Source organism: Ciconia boyciana, chromosome 9, assembly GCF_034638445.1.
Source record: "Ciconia boyciana chromosome 9, ASM3463844v1, whole genome shotgun sequence".
Taxonomy (NCBI): domain Eukaryota; kingdom Metazoa; phylum Chordata; class Aves; order Ciconiiformes; family Ciconiidae; genus Ciconia; species Ciconia boyciana.
In genome coordinates, this window is record NC_132942.1 from 1,609,251 (window position 1) to 1,627,067 (window position 17,817).

Consider the following 17,817-nt stretch of genomic DNA (forward strand, 5'->3'; position numbering starts at 1 on the left):
ACTGCGCTCACAGGAACATCACCGGCAAGTGAGTCAATTTTTCCTGCTTCGGCAGGGAAAAAAAAAAATAAATAAATTAAAATCTCCAGCAGAGCCCGGGGAGGCACGCAGGCTGAGAGACGGGATGCGTGGCCCAGACCGCATCGCTGCCTTTAACCTGGGCTTTCTCCCAGCCTTCGTGGCCACCGACACTGAACGGGCTGGGAACGCAATACCGGGAAACGCTTCCCGGCTCCCTGCAGACCACCCTCACCCAAACGCTCCCAGGAGGCTCCTGCCCCGAGCAGAGCCCCGCTCCCCGCGGCAGCGCCTGCCTCCCCAGCTGGAAGGAGCGGAGCCCCAGGCGCCCGGGGGGTCCCACCGCTCCTCCAGGGACGGGGCGAGGGCAGGGCCTGCCCCCCAAACCCTGCAAGAGAAAGGCAGAGCTGCCGCTGCCCCTGGGCATGCGGGGGAAAGCCGGGGAGAGCCACCCAACCGTTCTGCTCCGCAATGGGGTTTTTTTTTGTAAAACATTGCTAAGCAACCAGCGCTCCGCGAGGGCATGGTTCCGGACAGACGCTGTTTCATCTAGAAAAAGAAAAAAAAACAGCAAAGGGATGCTCTACCGGGTAGTACTATTAAAAAGGCACACACCAGCTTATTTTACAGGCCACTCGGCCCGTGCAGAGAACCCGTTACACTTCCCTCATTGAGATACTGGTGCAGGAGCAGAAGCCACTAAAAAGAAAAAAGCACGTGGGTGTGCACACACGTACATGCATGCACACCACATGCAGCACGTCGAGCGCATGGGGGTAACGGCAACTGAACGCAGGTTGCAATAACATCCTCGAGCACATCACTGCATGTGACGTGAACCTTCCTGCTGCTCCGCCGGCCCCGCTGCAGGACGGGCAGCACGGCACGGCACGGCTACCTGCCAGGGAGCTAGGCAAACCCTGGGGAAAAAGAAAGTTCTTATTTTCTTATTTTATGAGCTATTTATGGCCCGGCTGTAGATAAACAGTCCATTTCTTTTTAAAATATCATTTTATGCTGCAGCCCAGAACAAAGGGAGCAGTTTTGTCTTTTGGGAATAAAAAAAGAGAGCCACCTAGCTGGGCTGGCACGGGGCAGAAAGCACGCGTGCCGGCGGCCGCCCAAACGGGCACTGCGCCGCAGCGATGCCCCCGCCTGCCCGCGGCGCCTGCTGGCTGCCCCTGGTGCCGGGGTGCCACGGGGAGCACCGCACGCCGGCCGCGGGTCTGAACCAGAGGGAAGGGCGAGGGAGCAGCACCTGGGCCCTTCGCTGGCCCCTCGCCCCCACGCTGGCACAGGCAGCCCCGGCCCCCGCACGGCTGCGCCCGCCGATCCACGTGCGGGAGCCAGATGGTCCGGAGGCTGGTGTACTTCCCACAAACTCCAGCTAGAAACCGGCTTGGCATCACCGCAGAGACGTCCCCTTCCCCCACTGCACCGCGGCCCCCGCTCTGCAGAGCATCCCATAGCCGCCGTCCCTCCCCGGCACACATCCAGCATCCCAGACACGCCGCGACCCCCAGGCTCCCATCGGCAGGTGGGAGCAGAGGCAGAGAAGTGCAGTTCCTGGTTGCTCCAAGCCACGCTTGAGACCATCCTTGCTATTAAGGGCCCGGGTGATGCCCTAACGAGCACACCTCGTCAGGAGCGTGCAGCCTGTAGGCCCAGGGCCACCAGGCACTTGCATGGAGCAATGGAGAGGAGCAGGTGGAAGCGCCTTTGCGGGGCGGTGGAGGGGAGCGTGCCAGGAAAACAGGGAAAACAGCCTCGGCTCCGCCGGCCGCGGTGACAGCCGCTCGCGTGCCCAGGGGAGGAGGGAGGGATGATTCACACCAAACAGCCGAGAAGCGAACAAGCTGTGCGGGTTTCGCTATGAGCTCCCCCTCGCTTTGCCTCCCCTCCCCACCCACAGCGGTCACGCTACAGCTACTCATCATGCCACATCCGAACCCGGCTCCTTTGGGTCTGCTTTAAACCAACGGATCAAAAAAAACCCAAGCAGAGCGATGGATACCCAGCAAAGCCCGTCCTCCAGCTGCCCCGCTGCTGGACGGTGTGGAAGGGCTGCCCAAAACACCCCGAACCAGAACCACCACAGCACGGGCAGGGTTTGCTTTGGCACGCTGCCGTTGCTGCCCCTCGCACAGGGTGGGGGTTTCTGATACCCCTTTGCTCGGGTGGAGGGATGCAAACCCCCGGAGCATCCCTGCCCCGTTTTGTGCGTGGCTGCAGCCGCTGCTCCGGCCATGGCGTTGCTCCCTGGGTTTCCGGGAGAAGCACACGATGATTTCAGGGTGCCTGCAGGGAGGGGGTGAGGGCAGAGGGGTCGGCGGGCCCCCTCTGCCAGCCGGGGAGGGGGCCGGCAGCACGACGAGGGCTGACCCCGCTCGCCCCGTCCCATCCCAGCTGCAGGCTCCTGCCCGGCTGGGATCACCCAGGGAAGCGCCGCGTGCGCCAACCTGCAGCAAGCACAGGGACACGCGGCAGAGCCCCAGCACCACTGCCTCCCACCCTCCCCGCAGCAACCATGGGAACGGCATTTCCTCGCACACATTTTCAACGTCTTTGTGAGTTGTCACCCCCAAAGAAAAAAAAAAAGGAAATCAAAACAGCCCACTGCCCCCAGCCCGTGTCCCGGGGCACGCAGGTAACACCACGCACACCGCATGCACCGCTCGGCGCGGTGGGATTGCAGGAACAGACAGAGACACGGATGCGGCTGTGCTGGCACATCTGCAGCCTTGGAAAAACGGCCTCTTGACCCAAACCAGGCAAATCTGCTCCATGCTGGAAGTACGAGCAGGACTCAGCAGGTAGCCAGCTCCTGGCACCGGAGGAACACAGGGACATCCCACCCAGCCCCTGGGAAAGGCCCACATCCCTCTCTCCAGGTCCATCCACCTCCTCAGATTTTTCTCCCTGCGCAGAAGCATGCCCTTCCAGGTTACGCCAGCTTCGGCAGCACAGGCAGTCCCAGCCCTGGCCTCACAAAGCTGCTGTTTATTCCCCAATCCATCCCCCGCCAAGCCAAAAGGATTGAGTTTAACCTGACATTGGACACTCGGGCAGTGCTGGTGCCACGGCTGGGCAGAGGCACGCACAGGGCCAGCGGCTTCTCCAGACACCATCATCACACTGGTGTATCGGGACATGTGCCCAGAGGTGCTCTGTGGCACGCTCCCAATTAAAAAGATCGCCGAACCCTGTTAATGAGCCTTCTGCCAGCATAATTTAAAAGACGTAATCACGAACGCACACTCTCCTGCATGCCCAAGCCCTTCTGCTCACCAGCTTCCCTTGTTGGCACTGCCGAGAGGCCGGATCTGGCTGCAGCCCAGCGCAGCGGCTCACGGCACCAGCTCGGTGGCTAGCACAGGACGCAAGGAGCCCACCCCGCTCGGGAGCTTGGCTCTCACCATCGGTCCCCCAAAACGCCAGCACCGAGGGGTCGCAGCTGCGCACAGGGGGACCCACGGGCAGCCCCAGGGGACCCCCGGGGAGATGCGCGAACGATGCCTGGGGATGTCATCGCAAACCTCCTGCACAGATCAGGGCCGCAGGCAGTGCACGCGGGTGAACCACTGCAACACCCCGGCAGGGCGAAAGGCTGTGGCATCCCGAGTTTTCCTTCTTACAATCAGGCTGAGCCACGCAGGGTAAGCGTGCAGTCCTCCGGAGCCAACACTGGCTGCACAGCGATCCCTCCGCGACTCGCGGTGGAGACCCACCATCAGAAACAAAGAGCATCTCCCGAGCAGGAACACATTCCTGTTGCTAATTTCCACCAGGGAGGAAGAGGAGGAGCTTTCAAGTTGTGCTGAAAATAAAGCAGAGTCTTATCATTTGTAGTACTCGTTTGAATAAAATACCAGACAAGCTATAAAATATGTGACTGCACAAGCCACACAGGTCATGCAAAGGAGGAAGAAGCCCTCTTTGCCTTCGGCCCTGCTGGGGCAGGGGCAGGACTGTCTGGCTGAGCTGTAACCACGTACTTTGCCCACAGCACAAAGTATTCCCCACACCGAACATTTCCTACCACCCACTGAAAGCAACGGGGGGGGGAAATACACCCTGGCACAGGGGAGCCACATTACAACTTCGCTGGGTAAACGAAGCAGGAAAAAATCAGAAGCAACTCATCTTAGCAACCAAACCCCAAAACCACATGCTTTCCCCCCAGACTGGCCTTGCGGTTTGCTTGCCCGGCCAAGGCGGAGAGCCCACGGCAGCCACGCAGGGGGTCTGGCTGTGCCCCACCGCTGCAGGGCTCGGTGCTGGCAGAGTCCCCCCCACCCCTCCGAGCACGGGGCAAGCTCCTTGGGCAAAGCCAGCTCCCACCACCCAGGAAGGGATCAGGGTGTCTGCCCGCACAGACACGGTGCCGCTGCCGAGCCCCAGGAAATCCTCCTCGCTGCGAGGCAGCAATTTCCTCAGCACTTGGAAGACACGAAACGGGCTGTGGAGCGAGCACGGCGTGACTCACCTTGGCAGCCCTCGCACCCCATCGCTGCTCGTAGGCGGCCAGCACCGAGCGCTCAATAGCGGCAGCCGAACACCATTTCTGATGGCACAACCAGAGCAGAACCGAACGCAAGCGGCCACAGCAACCCCACAAGGGGTTTGCTTTTATTTTGCACCCTCCAGAAAGTATACTGTTCCTTCTCCTCCAAACCCAAGTCTGCAAGTGTACAGCTGTCTCCTGGCCAGGAGACCCTCTCTAACCGTTAATGTTTGCACCTGCAAAAATAAGGGCCATTCCCGGAAAGGCCAGACCTAAACCTCTGTATGTCGATCCCTCCTCTCCTCTGTGCCCAGGCAATGGGAAGGTTTGGGCTGTTACTGCTGTCTTCAGAAGGGCAAAAGGATGAAAATCATCCAAGAAGGGCTTCAGGTTTCTCCTCCCCAGGCTCCCCCGTGCTGGCAGGCGCCTGCAGCACTGGGGCTCAAGGACTCATCACCCCAGACGGCACCGGGCTATGAAGCAGCCCAAGACACAGCTCTTCCTCCAACACACCCAAGGGTTTTCACCTTGGAGAGGCAGACGAGGACATTCTGAGTGCACAGCACCGTGTTATCTACCTACCCATTGAGCTGGGCAGCTCTACCCACCCGAGCCAGGGTCTCCCCAGACTCACTCTGGTCGGGGTCCCTCTCCCGGGGGACCGAGCACGCCGAACCGGGGGGCATGCAGAGCGGGCAGGGAAAGGCAGCAATGGTAGCAAAGTTGGCTGGGGCAGAAGGCACCTGAAGGTATCGGCCAGAGTCTGAAACATTTCCTTATTCCCAGGCTAAGCCTTGTTTGTATCAAAAGGGAATTAACTGCTGAGGTTGAACACTGGGAAAAAGTTTCACTTTTGCTTCCAGGCAAGGCGCAGAGTCGGCGCCAGCTCCAGGTAAGGCACTGCCGTACCACAGCCACAGACATTTCATAAAGGCTCTGTTTCACCAAGAGGCTGCTGAGATGTGGAACCGCATCTGTGTGCAAGCGCACCCCAGAGCACGTGGTCCGTGGGCAGAGCCCGGCATGCCGACGGCACCGCCAGGAACCACACAACCACCCCACTTCACTTTTTAAGCTGCGCGGCAGCCACGGAGCAGGATGTGTCCCTGGAAAGACCCCACAGTCGCAGCAAAAGCCCTCCACAGGCCACCTCCCCGACCCCGGCGCTACACGGGCAAACGCGGATCGTCCCACCGGGCAGCTCATGAAAAATCACACGCTGCCTGCACGGACTGAAGGGCAACTGCGTGTTCTCCGACAACCTCATGTGGAGTGTGCCTGCACACACCAGGCTACGCAGCTGGAAACCCCAGCCGGGGAGCACGGGACAAGCCCCAGGCGCTCACCACAGCCAGCACCGGGCACACCGGCGGAGGGCAGAGCCAGCAGGAGACCTGCAGGCTCGTGCCACAGCATCTGCCCCAGGAAGCTGGCAGGGCCGGACGAGCTCTCCACCACCGCAGGGCCCAGGTCCACCCCAGCATCACCCCTTCCCCGCATCCCCCTTCGGTCCTGCCCCTCCTTGCCACCCAGCCACAGCTCTGCGGTGAGCCGGCCGAAAAACAACCCCAAACCCACCCAACTGTGCCTTCAGGAGCACGGGCACCTCCGCCTTTGCCGCGGGAGCCCCAGGCACGGCACAGCCGGGGTCTGGCCCTCGTGCCCCTCACGGGGAGGGGGTTTGCAGAGCCCCCGCCGGCCCCAGCCCGGCCCCGCCACACAAATTGCAGCCTGCAACGTGCGAGCGCAGCAGCGGCCGGGGCGTGGACGAGTTCGGTGGCTTCAAATTAGTGCTTGGGAGTTGGAGGAAGAAGCAAACAAAACAACAGCAGAAACGTGGCAGGGCATCGGACTGGAGCCCCAGCGCCCAAAGGAGAAGACAGCCTGCAGCCCTCCGCAGCCCCATCGCCACGGGCACACAGTGCCTGTCAGCGTGGGGAGAGCTGGGGGCCACGGGGAGGAGGAGGAGGAGGAGGAGGACGAGGAGGAGGAGGAGGAGGGTGCCCCCGCTCAGCCTCCCACAGCAGCACGGGGGAGGCAATGGCTGCCAGCCGCCTGCACCCCCACATCCTCCATCGTTATGTGCGCTGCTCATTTTCCAAAGCAAGCTGCAAAGCGTCTTTGCATCGCCGTCTGGGCGACTGGGCTGGATAACCCCCTCAGCCAAAGCAGAGGGGCTGGACGCGATGCCGGCACCACGGGCAGCCGCCGCACCAGCACCAGCCACCGGCCGGGACGCAGCTCCCTGCCTGCCCCATTTCGCAGGCACGGGGGACACAGAAAGGGGCAAAAAGCTTCCGTAACCCTGGTACTGACGGTCACCACAGCTCCTTCGCTGGAGAACAAGTTTCACGGCATCCGAGCTTCGAGTTCATTATTTATGTCTCACTTGAGGTCTTTGCATTTGCAAAACTTTCTGAATAATTTATATATGGTGTATAAGGGAGGAAGAGGGACATGTTTTGCTGAAAACCAGGTCACTCCTAGTACCAGCCAAGCGGCAAAGAGAGACAATAGAAATAGGCACAGATACTCACAGCAGGGGGACGGGGGACACCTGTATTTATATATATGCATATATATACACACAGTCCAGAGATGCCCTCGGCATCAGAGGGTATTTAGCAAGACCAGCCCTTCAGCAAATGAGGATTATTTTCAACCTCTGATATTTTGTTTAAATGAAGGAGAAAGCGCTGTGAATCAGTACCATTTCTCTCCATACCTTCACAGAGGGCAAAAGCAGGGTAGCTGCAGAACAGCTCCTCCACCAAATCCAGAGGGAGACTTTCTTACGTGCCTTTACACCAGCCTCACCGTCCCTGCACACCACTCCTGCCACGCCACTGTCGGCGGCACGGTTGCTGCGAGGGGCCAAGCAGGGCGGCGGGGAACAGGAGAGCGCTTCTGCCCAGAGCTGCAGAGAGGTCCTCCTCCCTCCTGCATCTTCCTCCCTCCTGCATCTTCCTCCCCACCGCGTAACCGCGCCACGGCCCCATCCAAGCCGCCTCTCCGCCTCGCTCCTCACTGATACACAAAGAGTTACGTTCCCCTCGCGCCTGTCTTAAAACAAAGAGGATGTGAAACATTCAGCAGAAAACGCAAGAGGAAGGAAAAAGAGAGAGGATATTGCCAAGACTTCAAGTAACATCAGTTGCAGGCCGCCTCACTGTGCCAAGAGCCGAGACGCCCTCCGAGCCCCTCGCTCCAGAGGCAGCATGCCCCGAGCTGGGGGTTTGCCGCTCCCTGGACCTGCCTGGCCCCACATCCGCGCACCCTCCACAACAGCCAAGGAGCGCACATGGAGGCAATGCCGGTGGCGAGGTAAGGCCACCCTGCCCAGCTGCAGGGAGATGTACCGCTTGGAGACACCGGAGAAAAATAAAAGCCAGGTAAGAGAAGCGAGCGCCTGGTCATTGTCAGGAATGGCCACCAGGTACCACCTGCACCGGCTCCGGCTCATGGCTGTGCCGTCCCAAACACCTGCAGTAGTGAAACGGGAACAATACCCGGCAAGAGGCAGCGCAGCAGCTCTCCACCCCTGGAGCATCTCCATCCGTGCTCAGACAGATCACTGGAGGGTCTGTAATGGCCCACGCAACATGGCCAGACCTCAGACCCATCGCACACCGAGGGTAATGCACGTGGAAGGAGCTGGGCCAGATCCCGTCCTGTGCCAGGTCTCTGCTGGAGAAGTCAGAGGCATCACGGCTCGCCAGCAGCCACACAGCCAGTGAAGTTGCTCTTATAGCAGGAGAAGGGGCCACACGCAGAAGAGGGATGCACAGAGCAGCTGAGCATCACAGCCAGGGAGGGGACACTCATCCCCAGCCCCCCAGGCAGCACCCTGCCCCAAACCTTCCCTCAAAGTGCCCTGCAGACCACCTCTGCGGGGAGTGTGCCACTGTGCCTGCAGCTGCATGCCCATGGGACATGGCCACAAGGCCAGGCAGCACCAGTGCTTGGCCATTAATTAACCTCCAGCAAAATCGTCATTATTGATGCCGCTACCACCCGCAGCCTGGGCATCAGTGGAGCACGCTCCTGGCCCTGCACAGGAATTAAGGTCTAATCCAGGAATGCATTCACTAGAGGCTACAAAACAATTCAGCCATAAAAACACCCTTATCTCCGGAGGCCGGCGAGCGTTCTTCCTGCCCTAGCGCAGGCAGCTCGGTGCATGGGGGCCGTGCAGCATGGCCACGGCCATGGCCAGCGGGAGAGTTGCCCACCAGCAGCCACGAGCACGCAGCGGTTCAGCACACCCAAAAATACCTGCCACGCAGCGTGACCGGGGCGAGGGCACAGCCGGCCCCCTCGGCCAGCACCTGCCGAGCCACCCGCTAAAAGTGCACGCTGCCTAAGCCCAGAGACAAACACCCTTGGGACCCACCAGTTAATTCCTAAAATTTATTTTCAGAGAACAACGACGCTGTAGGATTTGTTATGTGATAAAATGAATGTTCCAGGCAGGGCCAGGCACAGGCTGCCTTCAGCTCGACAGGCAAATGCACCGCAGCAGAAGACAGCTCAGACCTGCAGAACCATAAATGCAACGATAGCTGTCAGGTTCGCGTTTTTTTTAACCCAAAATGCCGAGAATTGGTACAATGGGGGTCCCTGTAATCCAGACGTTTCCAGCTGCTGCACAGGGGAGCTGCACCCGTCGGGCTCAGTGCAATCTGAAGAGCAGGGAGCAGGAATCAGCCCCGCGGCTGCAGCTCAGTCCCCCCGGGATGGGACGGGATGGTGGGCTCAGCCCGAGCACCGCCTGCCTGCACGCGCCGGGGGCAACACCGTCGCGCCTCAGCTCCCAAAATAACCCCGCTGCATCCCAAGGCCAGGCTGGTGCATCACAGGCGATGCCACGGCGGGCTCCACGGCACGGGTGTGCGTGGACGTGCCCCGCTCCTGTCCCACCGCCCCACGGCACCGAACCGGAGCAGGGCAGGGCGAGCTCAGCAAGGTGACAACTCATGCTGCCGGTGTGCTTGGTACGGGAAACCCACCGGCCAGGGAAGCAATCCATGATTTGGGCCAAAGAAACTTAAAAAAAGAAAAAACCCCAAATGACCCCGTGAGGAAAACAGCAGGAACAGAGCAGCCGCTCGGGGAGCAGCCCAGCCCACCCAGCCGTGGCAGTGGGCAGGCATGCAGGGGTGTCCCCGGCCGTGGGGATGGGAGCCAGGCCAGCCTGGGCATGAGAGGAGAACGGGACGCTGCCAGCCGCGGGCGAGGGTCTCCCCGGCCCCGGGGCTGCAGCCAGCGTCGCAGCGTCCCCCTCCCGCAGAGCCCCCACCACAGGCGGGCGGTTTGCAGCTTTGCCCCCAGCCCCGGCTCTCCCACACGACAACGGCCTCCACGTCCCCACACGTGCCGGGGACGGAGGAGTCGGCAGAGCCCAGGAAGGGGTCACTGGGCATCCCTCGCCCTGCACAGGGACGGGAGAGAGGACAACCGGGGGGACACGGCACCTACCCATCACCCCTGCCAAACCACCCCCAAAGGACCCAACCCCTGAGGGCCATGGACTAGGACCCGGTGGACCAGGACCATGCACGTCCAGATGGGCCATGGCCAGCAACACCCTGACGGGCCACGCACGTCCCGGGGGACCAGGACCAGGACCAAACACGCCCTGATGGACCGGGCAGGCCACACGGGGCTGGGGGGACACGGGTGGGAGCAGGTGGCCCATGACGGACGGGGACCAGGAGGCCACGGACCAGGACGGGCAACGACGGGCCAGGCGGGGCGGCGGGCAGGTGGAGCACAGCGGGCCGGGCAGGCTGCGCCGGGCCGGGGCCGGGGGGCCGGCCGGCGGGCGGGGGGCCCCGGCTGGGCCGCCCCCGGTCCCTCACTTACTCTTGAGGGCGGCGACGAGCGACTTCCCGTCCTTGATGAGCTCCTTGATGAACTTGTTGGTCTTCTCCAGCTCGGCCTCGTGGGAGCGGAGCCGCTCCCGGAACTGGGGGCTGTCCAGGCAGCAGTCGCTGAACTCCAGCGCCGGCAGCCCCATGCTGCCCGCACCGCGCACCGATCACCGCCAAAAAAATAAAAAAATAAAATTAAAATAAAAATTGACAAAATTCGGCGTTTTTTTAAGCCGCAGCCTGCGCCCGCCTCTCCGGGAGCCGGCGGCGCCGCGGGCGCGCCCCGGGAGCGGCCGGGCCGTGCCGTGCCGGGCCGGGCCGGGCCGTGCGGAGCGGAGCGCAGCGCTGAGGCGCGGCGGGCGGGGCCGGAGCTGCCGCCGCTCTGGGGCCGCCGCCCGGGCAGGGCCCGCGCGCTGCCCGCCCGCCCGCGCCGCCGCCGCCGCGACACGCCCCCGCGCCGCGCCCCGCCCTCCGCGCGCGCCCCCAGCCAATGGGCGACCCCGGCGCGCCGCGCCCCGCCCCCCGGCGCCCCCTGCCGCCGCGGCCACGCCCATGCCGCCCCCTGGGCCAATCGGACGCCGCGCCCGCGGGGGCGGGGCGGGCCCGGCGGCGCCTCGCGGGGAGCGCGCCCGGCCTGAGGCAGCGTCCGGCCCGGGCAGCCCGCGGCGGGGAGGGGCTGCGCGCTGCGCGGGGGGACCGGGGGAACTGGGGGACCGGGGGACTGGGGGACCGGGGGACTGGGGAACTGGGGGCCCTGCCCGCTGTGCTGGGGAACTGGGGGACTGGGGCCCTGCCCGCTGTGCGGGGGACTGGGGAACTGGGGGCCCTGCCCGCTGTGCTGGGGAACTGGGGGACTGGGGCTCTGCCCGCTGTGCGGGGGACTGGGGGGACTGGGGGCTCTGCCCGCTGCGCAGGGGGAACGGGGGGACTGGGGGCCCTGCCCGCTGCGCAGGGGGACTGGGGGCTCTGCCCGCTGTGCGGGGGAACGGGGGGACTGGGGCTCTGCTCGCTGTGCGGGGGAACTGGGAGGACTGGGGGCTCTGCCCGCTGAACGGGGGGGACTGGGGGCTCTGCTCGCTGTGCGGGGGCACTGGGGGAACTGGGGGCCCTGCCCGCTGCACAGGGGGAACGGGGGGGACTGGGTGGCCCTGCCCGCTGCGCAGGGGGACTGGGGGCTCTGCCTGCTGTGCGGGGGGAACTGGGGGCTCTGCTCACTGTGCAGGGGGGACTGGGGGGTCCTGCCCGCTGTGCGGGGGAACTGGGGGTCCTGCCTGCTGTGCTGAGGACCTGCCTGCTCTGCTGGGGGGACTGGGGGGCCCTGCCCACTGTCCTGGGGGGCTGCCTGCTGTCCTGGGCGAGCCCCGAGCGACACCGAGATGACAGGAGGGGTTCCTCGAGGGCTTCGCCCAGCCGTGCCCCGTGTCCTGTCCTGCTCCCCGTGGACCTTCGGGCTGCGTGGAAACCCGCACCCCAGCCTGCGGGAAAGCCACGTCCACCACCCGGTCTGCACCCAGCTGGTTGGACCTCTCCGGGCTGCAGCTTTGCACGTCTTTCGTCCCATTAAACATCTGTGTCAGAGATTTTTCCCCCGGGTTTAATAGCGTGAGTTACAAAAATAAAGCCCTAATCTCTTGAAAGAGCCGGTTATGAAGGGGCACCAGCACCAGCCCGGCACCCTGGAGGGACTGCAGGTCCCCATCCCCACCTCCACGTCCCCAGCACGCCCATACGAGCACATCAGCTCCAGCCCAGCGAGGGAGATGGGGATCGGCAGGAGAGCGCTGCACAGCCGTGCACAAACACGGCCGCTTCTCCCTGCCGCCCATTTCCTTCAGGAACACGCCAGGAATTTGGCCAAAGCACAGCAGCTGCCTCATCACCGCCTTCCCTCGGCTGGGAGCTTCCAGGAGCAAACTGCAGCCCGCAAACCCATTGCTCCTCCTCATGGTTTTGGCTCTGGCTGCCATAAGGTGAATGGCGGCTAATTGGCAATAAAATGGGGGAGACAAATCAGCGCACAGATTTGAGAAAATCCATTCTCGCCGTAAACGGTGGTGCCAAGCCCAGGGCGAGCCACCCCACAGCCCCCCCCGCCCCGGGCAGAGACACACGCACATAGGAGCCAGCGATGGCCTCTCACCCCAGACTGTGACAAACAGACACATTTGTGGATAATCCCCAGATGACTGGAATTCCCCCTTTCTCCCAGCTCAGCCATTCAGGCTGGCGAGGAGCGGCCGCCGCTCGAACACGAGCCCATGCACCGCACCGCGAGCGCGTTCCGGATCAAGCGTGGCGACGGGGCAGCATTCCTGTCAAGTCAGCCATGAAACGCGATGCGGAGCCGGTGCCAGCTTTATGATTTTTGCAAACAGGGGAAGATGGAGGGTCTTGCGCAAAGCTTGGGCTTCACCTAGGACTGACGGAATGGGGTCTGGCCCCAGCCTGGTGTTCAAAAGTTAATCCACCTCTGTTTTCCAGGGGAGGGGTCCCGATACCAGCTCAACCTTTTGTCTCTGCTTTTTTTTATTCACTGGCAGATCTAAAGCACGATTTTCCTCAATCTTCACACCACAGCCTAATTCTGGCTGAGTCACTGCCTTCAAATATGGTTTGCAAGCCACATTTTTTTGCATGAGTCTCCTAATTATAAAAAAGGATGTAATACTAATTACATGCTTATCTTGTAGGCAGGATGTAAAGTTTAATTAGCTGTCATTTACACCATATGCATACAGCCCCATAAAAGCACTAGATTTTATTATTTGGATTACATTCCTTAGTTCTACACCGCACAAAGCCAGAGGAGCATGTATTTTGGTTTTAACCTTCTACATCGCCATTGTTCGTATTAAGAGTGTTCCAGCACTTACAGCTAATGCAGAAGAACCTGTAACTAGATTTATAGGACACTGCCTTAGAGGATCAGAATATTTGGGGCTGGAAACTAGATTTCTTTCACCACCTTTCCAGAACCACAGAAAGTAACGATGCTCAGACTGTCATTTTCTGATGAGGACAGAATCAAGGCATTACAAAGCTCTGTCACACATGAAATACCGCACATGCCACAGGTCTGGAACTGAGGCCTCGGGCATTAACACACCAGATCATGGACTCGTCTTCCCTTTTTCCAGCTTACACTGCATTCGTCAGGATATGTTCGTTGTGTTTGAGCTCCGAGTGTGGGAGCAGAGCAGGACAGCAGGCACTGGGAAGGAACAGCCATGGACATCTCTCAGCCCAGTTTTGCTAGGATTGTGCATCCAGACTGTAAAAGAATACCGCCGAAAGGAACAAATAAGCAAACAAACACAAATCCCAGACTTCCACATCCTCCTGCCTGTAGCTAATAGCTTGCATCCCTCTGCAATCCCTGTGTATCTGCCTGCTTTGATTTATTTTTAAGCAGCTCGGTTGTCTCACCTCCAAGCGAGCTAAGTGAATTGGATGCTGTGTAGGGGTCCAGTAACACTGCCATTTAAACCAACAGAAAGCTGCCTGCTGATCCCCGTGGGCGCGGAGCTCAGCCCACCAGTCTCCAGCTCCTCCGTACCTCTTCAAGGCCGTGCTTACACATACTTCCAGCAGATGAAAGCTGTGGCCACCGCAGTCCCACACTCCCACCGGCAAGCCCGTCCTTGACCACACATTAACACATTCTCCCTTGCTCAGTTACCAACCCGCATCCCACAGCTAACTCACTCAAGGAGCAAAGTCAGCAGAAAACTAATCCAGCATAAAAAAAAGAGAACCATTTCTACCTAGTTTAGCTCACTCTGGGATCAAATAACCACCAGTGCTGGTGCAGGGGTGGGGACCACGCAGGAGGAGGGAGACTGCAATAGCATCAGCTCCGATCAGCCCCAGCTGCTCTTCCCAGCCCTCCCTCACACCAGCCTTACCTCTGGGTGGGTCACACAATCAGCTGGATTAAGCAAGTTTGTTTGAAAATTAACAAGTTATTTTTAGAGCTAGTTTTCAACTGGACCAGCTCCCTAATCTGGCTGAGCACAGTATCTCCCCTCCTCCATTTTCCTGCCCCCATCCTTGCGCTGGCTGCAGTGGTTATGCACCTCTGTGAAACACTCATTGCTAACATGGCAGGAACGAGCCACTTCTCCTCTGAGAAAGCTTTCTGCCAGTTAAGTGAGATCAGTCAGGTAAAGCAGGAGCCGGAGTGACAGCAGGAGCAGGAGGTGGGGAGCCAGCCCCGTCCCCCCGCAGCAGCACCGAGCTGCCGTGTCAGCTCGTGTCATCTCACAGCCCCGTCTCCGCAGCCCCGGAGCAACAGATGCCCACGGGGAGGTGGCAAGGCCAGTGCTGCGGTGCAATGCTGAGCGCAAGCATCCATGCACAGGGACAGCGGTGCCTGCCAGGGGACATTAAACCCAGTTATCCTGCAAGTGTCTTGCGCCGGGGATTTTGGAAGCTCCCCTCCGAGAGCTGACCCCAGTCCCAGCAGTACTTCCACTGCTTATGGAAGTAAGAACAGTGTTACAGGGGAGGGAAGGTGGAAAACCTCCCACTAAGCAGGTCTCAAAACACCAGAGACTGGGCACACTAATGCATTTCTGTAAACCCCAGGAGACTACAATGGGCATCTTGACTGTCAGAAACCAGGAGCTGCAGGAGAGGTTTCTTGGAATTGCCCTCAAGCAGCAATGTTCAAGGTCTATTTATTACGTGCCTATATATCACACACATCTTTCTTGCTTTCAAGGATTTTTTTTTTTAATTGAGCTAGGCACAGATGAAACAATGTATATGGCAAAAAAAAAGTGTTCCAGATAATACATTAGGCCATTGCAATGAATCTGCATGAATTCCCTGTTGTAAACCAAAGGGCATGTATTGACCTACTGTACTGACAACCTTCTGAGAGATCAGATCCTGGAGCTCAGACCTTTGGAGTTGTATTCACAACTAACAAGAGTAGACACCAAGAGCTTCCCCTTCTCCAGTGCACCCGAGTCAGCCTGGAAATATGCTTGGGTATGTTCTTATTTGATAGACCTTTTCCATGTGGCCATAGCAAATAGCCTTAGAGACACCTTCAATATAGAGTGCTCCTTCCACTGAGCATTCATGAGTTCTACATATAGCCAACATGATTTTATGTATCCCTTACAGCAGAACAGTACTTTTTCCTTCCCAAGTTGCACCTCTAGCAATCACACATGAATTTCCAGCTCCTCAATTCTGCTTTTCCCTTCTTCAGCTAACTTCTTTTCTCCTTGCAGTCCCTCCTTCTGGCCTTCAGGCAGGTTTGCAGGGCTGGGCAAGACAACCCAGAAGACAGGTCTCTACGCTGAACAGCAGTGACATAAATGAGCCTCTGCACAGGGGTCAGATCTCCATCAAGTGAAAAGCAAGCAGGACTGGGGTCCCTGCTCCCAATCTACAAAACCTCTTTGGCTCCTAGCTTACACTTGTCAACCACCAATACATTTTTTTGCAATACTCATCATTGGCCACTTGTGCTCCCAAGTCTTCCTGGGTTTCATGGACACCACAGGTTTGGTAATTGTTTTTGGAAGCTGGTTTCATTTTGAACAGAAATATCAATGTGAGATGCTATTAGTCAGTCTGTGGCGTCCTACTTGCAGCAGAAGCGATCTCCACATCTATTTCCTTCCAGGTCCCTATATCTGTTGTTTGTGCCTTGGACAATCAGTTATTCTCCCCCACAGAGAGCATATTACTGTAACTAGAGCTGCTACAAGCCTGTCATCTGTTTTAGGCTAATTGGCCTCTCCTCCTGCTTTTGCTCTGCAGCAGTCACACCCGTTCATACGTGCCCAGGACATGCCAGCTACTTACAGCCCAGTCTTTGCCAAGCCACTCGCCTGGCACGTGCCTCTCCAAGGCATCTGGGAGCGCTGAGAGGAGAGCAGGAATCACAGTAACAAAGCCCACAGGCACCGCATCCGAGGGGAGCTGTCTCCAGAAGAAGATGCACCGTTTCCTTTCATCTTCCTGGCAGGTGTCGGAGCAGATAGACCAAAACCCAGCTTCCAAGCGCAGCAGCAGCATGTCCAGAGCAAGGACAGGAACACTCCTTGGGCTTGGGAGTTTCCTGGTGCTTCTGCTTTTATAGCCAATTTTGGAGGTTTGTTTGCCTTGATTCCTTGTTAAAAACAAGAGAAAACCTTTTTCAGTACTCTTCAGCAAAGACACCGAGAAGCCGTATATATCCTTGACCCTTCTTCACCCAACCCCTCAGTTTTGCTAACTGGGCCAGCCCTTCTGCACCAGACAAGGATAAGGCTTGCTGCAGGGGCTGGCACCTTCCCCGGCTCTGGTCATTTTTGGCGCAATTCTCCAGGGTGCTGTTTGCCTCCCCTTTCCCCAATTTCAGTGACAGCTTACTCACATTTTCACTACTTTGTCAAGGTTCATACTCTGCTCCAACACCTGCCCTGACTGCTAACCTCCCTTATCTGTTCAAGTTTGTGACCCCCAAACCAGCCCGCTGCCAGGACCCTCCCCAGAGTGCAGGGATACTCATGAATCCCTTTGGCTTTTCCTAGCCTGATGTTATACTTTGACTTTTGTTTCCAGGATGATGATCCTCGTGGCACTGGAGCCAGGCTTCTACACTCAATGTCTCCTTTGTCTTCCCTTAATTTGGTGATGGTATTGATGACTGACAATCAAAAGCACCATGAGATCCTTACGCTGAAGTACCATGGACCAGCAGCTTTTAGAATTGTCACGCTTGGGTCTGTGGTTACGCTGCCCAGGAATTGGACATAAAATAACCTACCAAACAGAAACATTATTTTAAAGAGTAATGCCTTAATCGGGAGATTGCAGAGGCTCAGTTACCCAGCAGCACAAATCCCCGTTTGATTCAAGCCACAATGACCCCTTCTCTGTCTCATTTTACAGCACCATTCACACTGTAAATGTTAACAGCACTGTGCATACATGTAGAGACAAAACAAAGCACTGCATTATCTGTTATCTGCGGCATGATTTAGCCTGTGTTACAAATCATGAAGACAGTGACTGCGTGGTCGTGACTTCTGGAGATGTGACGATCATTCAAGCACAAAGATGGGGGTAAGAAATTACTGGGTCAGGGAACTAGGACGTCTAGAGGCATTTAACATGATGCAGAAAGAACACACATAAAGCAACTTCACTGCTTACATGTGTGCATTTGTATATATAATTACCTTCCAGGCAAAGACAGGGTTGATTGCACCGAAGATCATTGTTTCCTCGCTCATGGTCCGGATTACATCCCACCCCAAGAGAAGGGTGGGCTTCCAGCTTTCGCTATGTCCTCCATCCCTGGTTTTTCACTGTGCTGCCCAAGAGCTTCACCAGCTCCTTTCCCATCCAGGCCTCACCTGCGCAGGGGTTCTGTGGAGCAGTGGTTATTTAGCAAGCTGGGGCAGGGGGGAAAGGAAA

At 58.8% G+C, this 17,817-nt stretch overlaps 1 protein-coding gene across 2 annotated transcripts in view; it reads right to left on the reverse strand.

Annotated features, from left to right (window-relative positions):
• Positions 1-10,782, reverse strand: part of ARHGAP26 (Rho GTPase activating protein 26) — a 156,955-nt gene extending 146,173 nt beyond the window's left edge. For both annotated transcript variants that reach the window (XM_072872807.1, XM_072872808.1), the window contains exon 1: positions 10,388-10,782. In XM_072872807.1, the coding sequence (XP_072728908.1) occupies positions 10,388-10,541 (154 nt within the window). In that variant the 5' untranslated portion in view covers positions 10,542-10,782. The remainder of the gene's footprint in view (positions 1-10,387) is intronic.
• Positions 10,783-17,817: the final 7,035 nt, after the last annotated feature.